The 7359-nt window shown below is 46.9% G+C and overlaps 1 protein-coding gene across 2 annotated transcripts in view; it reads left to right on the top strand.

Annotated features, from left to right (window-relative positions):
• Positions 1-360: 360 nt before the first annotated feature.
• The window catches only part of VEGFB (vascular endothelial growth factor B), a 132048-nt gene continuing 125049 nt past the window's right edge, over positions 361-7359 (top strand). The window contains exon 1 of one of the 2 annotated variants that reach the window (XM_029614756.1): positions 361-1123. In XM_029614756.1, coding sequence (XP_029470616.1) covers positions 1058-1123 — 66 coding nt within the window. In that variant the 5' untranslated portion in view covers positions 361-1057. The remainder of the gene's footprint in view (positions 1124-7359) is intronic. The other variant, XM_029614755.1, reaches the window with a different exon arrangement.

Here is a 7359-nt window from a genome sequence, read left to right as displayed (position 1 = left end):
GGGGGGGGGGGGGGAAACAGCAAGTTCTGGGCTGCTTTCACCTGAATCCGCGGGGGAGGCGGGACAGCAGGGCACGAGGGAATTGAGGGGGGGGGGGGGGAACGTCAGTTAGTGAAAGGTGTTGCTACAATGAGATACCCAAAGGGGACTTTCATTTCAAAAAAGAAACCTTTCATTACTTTAAGGTTGCTGTTCCAAAACAAGGAACGCTGATAAAAAAAAAAAAAAAAAGGGGGCAGTTTTTGATTGGAGAAAATGCAAGGAATGGTCTGTAAATGTGCACATGGCGCAGCAGCACGCGCCCTCCCTCTCTCTCTCTCCCCTCCCTCCCTCCCCCTTTGCCCAGGCCAGCAGCCGCTCACACCACATCACATGAGCTCCCTTTGCTCTCTGGCTCAGTCGCAGAGAGCGTGCGGGGAGGCAGCGGCCGCCGCGTGCCCTCCTTTCCTGGCTGTGCACCTGTGACAGGGCGCTCTCCCCCCCCACCCATCCCAAGCCGAGAAGCCAGCCGGCTCCAGGGGGGAGGCTGCATTCGCCGGATCGGAAGGATAGTGCAACGGCGGGGGGAGGGGGGACGCACGCTATTTCTTTGCTGAGGGACAACTGGAAATGATTTGATTGCGAATTGGTCTATTTTTTTTTCCCCTTGCCGGATTATCATGCTTGCGGGCTTTTCGGTTTGGTTTTGTGTTGTCTTAAATCAAGGCACTTTGTAGGTTGGGCTAGAGAAAAGGAAAAAAGTTGGCCGAATGATTTTGCTGCTGATTTTTTCAAAAGAAAACGGGTTGAAGATGCTGCTCTTTTTCTGCCTTTTGCTAGCCCTTTTCTGCCGATCGTGATAAGGTTCCTGCCGGGCTCTGGATTTCTCTTGCCTTGGGATATTTGCTACTTTGGATCTGGATGCGGGATTGTACCCCTGGAGCTTTACAATGGACCTGAGCGGGGCCAGGAGCAACCGGCGCGCTGGATCTGCCCTTTAGGACTGGATCCCTGCCGGACAGCCCAGGCTCTGCCCCTCCCCCCAACCCCTCTTCTCCCCCTCTCCTAGTCGGGCACCATGAAAGCTGCGCTTGGGATCTGCCACTTTCTCCTAGCAGCTTTCCTGCATTGTTTGTCCAGCAAGGTAAGAAGGGAAGCTGGGCCGGGGAAGGGACAAATGTAATAACCAAGAGGATGCAGATGTTCCCAGATGTAAGGTTTGAATGACAGCACTGCAGCAGGCAGCTGTCATTGAGAGGAAGGGAGTGCCAGAGATCCTCCTGGACTCTGAGGAAGGTTTTTTTAGAGGATCTCATCCTGTCCTCCAAGTCTCCTTTCCTTTCATCCTTAAAAATCACATGCTTTTATTAAACCATATTGCTCTCACTGTTCCAGGTTTAGTTACCCTAATGCCCTGCCAAGAGCTCCTTCTATATTCCCTCTTCTTATCCCAGCAGATTAGTTAGAAGTTCCTGAGTAAAAGAAACATTATCCCAGACTAATATGAATTATGTGGCCATAGTTGCTCTGAAGAAAAGACTATGATGTCACAGACACTGGATTATGACATCAATAGAGAGGAGAAAAAGGCTGTGACTAAAAAGATGTATTATTTATTTTATTTAATGCCCTCCCTTGCTGATCCATTAGAGTGGCTTACATAAAAGTTTCTGTGCTATCCCTAGAGAGATCAGAGAGGAGGAGAGGACTGTGACTGCCCAGGGACAGTTTCAGTTACACACACACATTGAATGACTGTGACATTAGCCCTAGAGAGATGCAATGAGGGACCAGGAAAATGTACCACCTATTAAAATGAGCTTCCAAGTGCATATTGCCTATAGGTTTTACACCTTACCAGCTCCAGACTGTCTAGGGCACAACAGACCGAGCTCATACCTAAGGTATCTGGAGAGTCATTTTCTGTCGTGGTAGGTGCAAAACCCTCCTGTCCAGAGGCTGGGATTAACTTTGCTCCAACTGGTCTGAGGAGCAGAAGTCGGGTCTGAAAACTGAACCTGCAGATCCAATGCGCTTTTCCCGGGATTCTAATCTGCCTTGCTTGAATGTGAATCTGCTTGATTTCCACTGCGTGGAAGAGAGCAATTTGTATATTGGTGTTCGCAGAAGGAGGAAATGTCGAAATGTTAACTCTGTCTTGTGAATATTGCCATTCATGAAAACTGTGTTTGGTGCCGCACAAGGACTCCTTAGCTCCTTTGTATGTTCTTTGGCATTTTCTTTCCTATAATTGATAAGACTTTGCTAGAGAGTGGAAGAAAGTTACAGGCACCGTTCGGTTGCAAAGCAGGGAAACCAGGGTTCAAATCCCACTGTCACTCCTTGTGACCTTGAGAAGGGACTTCATCCTCCATTGCCTCGGGTACAACAGATTGGGCATAGGAGACTACCAGCAGTACCTGATTGAAAGGTGCTTGAGAAACAGAATGCAATTTAAATCATAAAACAATAGCAGAAACCAGCCAAAAGAAGCTCATTTTACAGAGCTGGCTTTTTTTTTTTTTTTAACACATTCTCAAAATCTGACAAATTATGTTGCGTGAGAATAGTTTATGTTGCTTCATTTGAATTTTCCTTAGGGAGAATATTGCAGTTTTTGTTCTAGGGAGGAGCTCCTTTACAATTTCAAAATGTATAATTGGTATTTCAGATTCAGGATTTCACCAAGATTGTAGCATATTCCAAGGTGTGTAAATATATATAGAGAGAGAGCGAGAAACAAAAATGTAGGTCATATCTATATTTATTTTAATGTAGTTCCCACCTTTTCATGGGTAGCTCAAGGTGAGTTTCATTCAGGTAGTGTAAGTATGTCCCTGTCCCAAAGGGCTTATAAATTTGTGCCTGCCATAATGGAAGGTGAAGTGACTTTCTCAAGGTCAGAGGGAGCAGGGGGAGGGGGATCCAGCCCCCTCTTTAAACACTGGGTTATTCCACCTCCCACTACCAGGCCTTGCTGGCACTATTATGGAATTAATTTGGGCCACAGCTGACAAGAAGCAAGAAGAAGTTAAGCAGCTTCTACCTATAGAACGTGATTTGATTATGTAGTTGTTTGAATTACTGTGAACCACATTGGGTGGTCCTTTGGTGGACCAGGAATGTGGTGTATATAAACTCAAGATTAGATTAGAAATTAGATTTGGGGGACACTAACTCTCGTGAGAGTTTCTGTTACACACACACAAAAAAAAAAAAATTGCTCCTTTGGGGAAACTCTTGTTTAATATTCCGTTACTTAATTCCTGGGCAAGAGCAATTACTGCATCTTGGTCTGGCCTTGTTCAGGGGATGATGGCGAGGACTAACTGCCTGAAACTGATCCATTGCCAGCTGTACACATTGCATTTGCTGGCCAGACCTTGAACAGATCAGGTAGAGTTGTTCAAGTTACCGGAAAGCACCTCGCAGTCCTCCCAGACATTCGCGTACTCTGCGGTGCTGAGCCATGCTTTAGTAGAGGAAGGGATCGGGGCGGGGGGGGGGGGGGGGCTCTGTGGGAGTGCCGTGCACTTCCTTACAGAGGGTCCTCAATGTGATTCCCGCCTCAGGTCTATTGCTCGTGGGGTCGGGCAGAGCTGGAGTTGCTATAAAGACAGCATTCACAGTCCCCCAGAGGGCGGGAGTCCCCGGTCATTGTGCGGTGGTGACAACCTAAGGCCCGTAAGTGCAAGGGTTCCAGAGGGAGCCCTGTTGCATGGCCCCTAGCCAAGGGAGGGGGAAGGGGGGGATGCAGAATCAGAGAGAAACCCTCAGGTGGTTGTGAGGAAAAGATCCAAACTTGAGGCAGAACCTGCGAAGGGGTCATTCCAGGAGCAGAGAGGTGTGACGCATGGCTATCGTTCTATAGAAGTACCCGTAAATAATACATAGAGGCTAAGCTCTGTTTCACATGGACCTTGTGGAGCTAACTTTTCTGTACAGACCAAAGTCAGAAGCATCACGACAAAGACCATGAGGAGGAACCCCACCGTGGGCTTTCCTTTAATTAAAACCAAGAAATGATTTGCTTCCGGGCTTTCCTGATTTCCTTATTGTATTGTTCGCATTAACAGGGTTTGTATAAGAAAAATAACAATAATTCCTGAACCAGCTTCCACAAGCACATTTCTGTATCTAAGAAGTATTGTTAGTTACCCGAAAAGGTAAGGGGGGAGGGTGTGGGGGTCATTCCGGCCTTGAGCCATCCCCCCTAAAAGCTGTGCCCTACCCTGTAAATAAAGCTAGATACTGTAGCTGACTGAGCAGATTTCTAGAAAGAGATTACACTGGACGAAATGCTGTATGTAGAAAGATTACCGCGATAGATGCATACAGAGATCAGATCAGTACCCAGATCTCTTCTCTTTTTCTCTCTTTTCAGCCTTTGCTGGTTTGGGGTAGATTTTCTGCTGCCCAGCAGGTAGAGCACTCCCCCTGACTTCCCACTGGTGGGCTGTGCTACATGTGCTGTGCCACATGTGCTGTGCCACATGTGCTGTGCCATGGATATATCAGTTCTCGGCATAAACTGAGCTTGGGTGGTTCTGCATTCCCTGCCTTCTCTTTTCTTTAAGGACACAACCTCAGCTCCCTCTCTGCTGTTCAGCAGAAAGATCCAGCCTGGGGGTCCTGCCCATCTTCGGAGGACATTGGGGCGAGATCTGCCTGCTCCAACCTTCACTGGTTCACAGAAGTGCATTTTTATGGCTTTTTTTTCTGTAGCTGTCAGACTAGAAATGTTTGCCTCTACCTGTAAGAGAGACCCAGGTCTCCCCTGCTGGAACACCATGTTTACTTTTCCATTAAGGACAAACACCCCACATCTGTTTACCCTGTGCCTAATTCTGTGCTGTGATTTCACTGAATCCTCTCGCTATCCTTTCTCCACACCAAAAAGAGGCCCTTGGCCAGCTGAAGCTGGTTGTGAAATTCTGTGCAAGAGAATTCAAAGCTTGGGAATTGGTGATGAAACCTTGCAAACAAGTAAACCAGAGACAGAAGGTCAAAAGGGGGGCTGCTAAAACAGCAGCCTGTCAGAGCTACCAGCATTTCTAACTCAGTGCATTTATATAGCGGCACTGCCAACAGTCCTAACTCACTTGTGCTCAATCATTGCCAACAGTCCAAACTCACAAACAGGAGCACTGCTACATTCCCAAAGCACTGTGCTACCACACGGGGGCACTGTCAATGCTCCTAACTCACTGTGTTCACAAATAAGAGCACTGCTACATTCGCAAAGCACTGTGCTACTACACATGAGAGCACTGCCAACACTCCTAACTCACTGTGTTCACAAACAGGAGCACTGCAACATTCCCAAAGCACTGTGCTACCACACAGGGGCACTGCCAACGCTCCTAACTCACTGTGTAAACAAACAGGAGCACTGCAACATTCCCAAAGCACTGTGCTACCACACAGGGGCACTGCCAATGCTCCTAACTCACTGTGTAAACAAACAGGAGCACTGCAACATTCCCAAAGCACTGTGCTACCACACAGGGGCACTGCCATGCTCCTAACTCACTGGGTTCACAAACAGGAGCACTGCAACATTCCCAAAGCACTGTGCTACCACACAGGGGCACTGCCAAAGCTCCTAACTCAGAGCATTGATGAAGTTATGAATCGTTCCTTTCTTGATTAGCGTTAGGAAATCTTCTGTAACCAGTAGATTCTAGTTCCAGGTCCATCACTGGCTCTGTGTGTATGACGTTGGGTTCAGTCTCTATCTCCTTGTGCTTTTGTTCTAATATCCAGCTTGGGTCAAGTCACTATGGGGTAATTTTGTGACTGCCCATATTGGTGTAGAGTCCTAGAATATCTTTTACTGGTTGACTTTTCACAGATTTTCACTTGTAAAATTACATAGGAAAACTTTCCACACATATTTACACCTGCTAATATGTGCATAGTAGTTTTTCCAAGATAAAAATACACAGATACTTTTGAAAATTCAAAAGTACACCCATAAAAGCAAGTCATCCCCCTCACCACCACCAAATACGTCCCTGGGATCGCCTCTGCTCGCTGCAAGCAAAGTTGCGTGTTTGGCGGTGCTGCACGCAGAAGTTTATCCACACACAGGCAGGGCAGTTTTAGAAAAGCCCAGTCCTGCGAGTAAAACACTGTTTTTTCTCAGAATAAGCCTTAATGCAACCTGCTTGGATGGCTAGAGGACAGGCATGAAGAATAACATGCAGGGGGGTAACTTGCTGGTGCAGCAGTTACTATCCTTAGCAGATGCTCCCAGCTTAGACGGCAGGAAGAAAAGAGGAATAGGATTCAGACCACAACCTAAGGCCCCGACTTCCACCAGCTGGGATAGTGATACCCAGACATAAGGGGAAAAGCACAGGACTGCTTCTATGGCCAAGTCCACAAGCAAAGTGCGTCAAGCAACAGTCTGAATTTTCCAGAAAGCTCATCACCCAGTAAAAAAATGTTACTCGCTGAAATGTGTATGGGGTTTCATAAGGTTTGGGGATAACCGCCCGGAGTGACAGTTACTACCTTAAGCTTGCTGGGCAGACTGGATAAACCATATAGTCCTTTTTTTTTTTTTGCTGTCATTTCTATGTTTTTATGGTTAGAAATGGTTTTGAAGGTTACTTTCTTTCTGGATTTGGGAAATAAGAACCCCTTGCTGTCCTGTCTGGTTCTCTACTACTTTGAATAGATGAACCAGTTACCCCTCTCCCATGACCTCTCCTCCCTATTCCTGACAATGTCTTCTTTTTCTCTCCTAGGCAATGTCTAAATTCCATTCCAGAGCTGGCCCCTAACACCTCTTTGGTTCTTACAAGCTCCTTACTTAATCCAATACCCAAGCCCTTCTTGTATCTCCCACCAAACCTTATAACAATCCACACAGCTATCAAAACTAGCGAGGCTGTTATCTGAAGCATAGGCCACCCCGTATCTGTTCTGGTTGTAACCTTGGCCACCCTTTGCGGGTTACCCCAACCTTCTTGGAAACCTGACGCAACCTTACCCCTCCCCTCCCCTGCTCTCTGCCCACCGACTTGTAATCTCCCCTCCTTGGCCTTCCGAGGTTCTATACGACTGCATTTCGAGTATCTTACACCTCTCTTTGTAGACTTTGTGTTGGCCTGGAACATTTTAGTAGCCTTCTCTGAACCACTGCCATTCTCTCAATGTCCTTCCAAGGTTTTCGGCCTCCAGAACAGAACACATATTCAAGGTGGGGGTCTCACTGGTAACCTGTGCAAGGTAAATAATGTCCTAGGTTTTTGTTTCTGGCTCTCTGCATACGATCATAGGGCAAGGGGTCTGCAAGAATTCAAACATGAAATTTCAGACCTATTAGTAAAAACTTGTAAGCTGTCATTAACATTGTCCATTGTTACCTGA

The sequence above is a fragment of the Rhinatrema bivittatum genome, chromosome 8, assembly GCF_901001135.1.
Source record: "Rhinatrema bivittatum chromosome 8, aRhiBiv1.1, whole genome shotgun sequence".
NCBI lineage: Eukaryota > Metazoa > Chordata > Amphibia > Gymnophiona > Rhinatrematidae > Rhinatrema > Rhinatrema bivittatum.
This window is presented reverse-complemented; position numbering and strand designations above follow the sequence as displayed.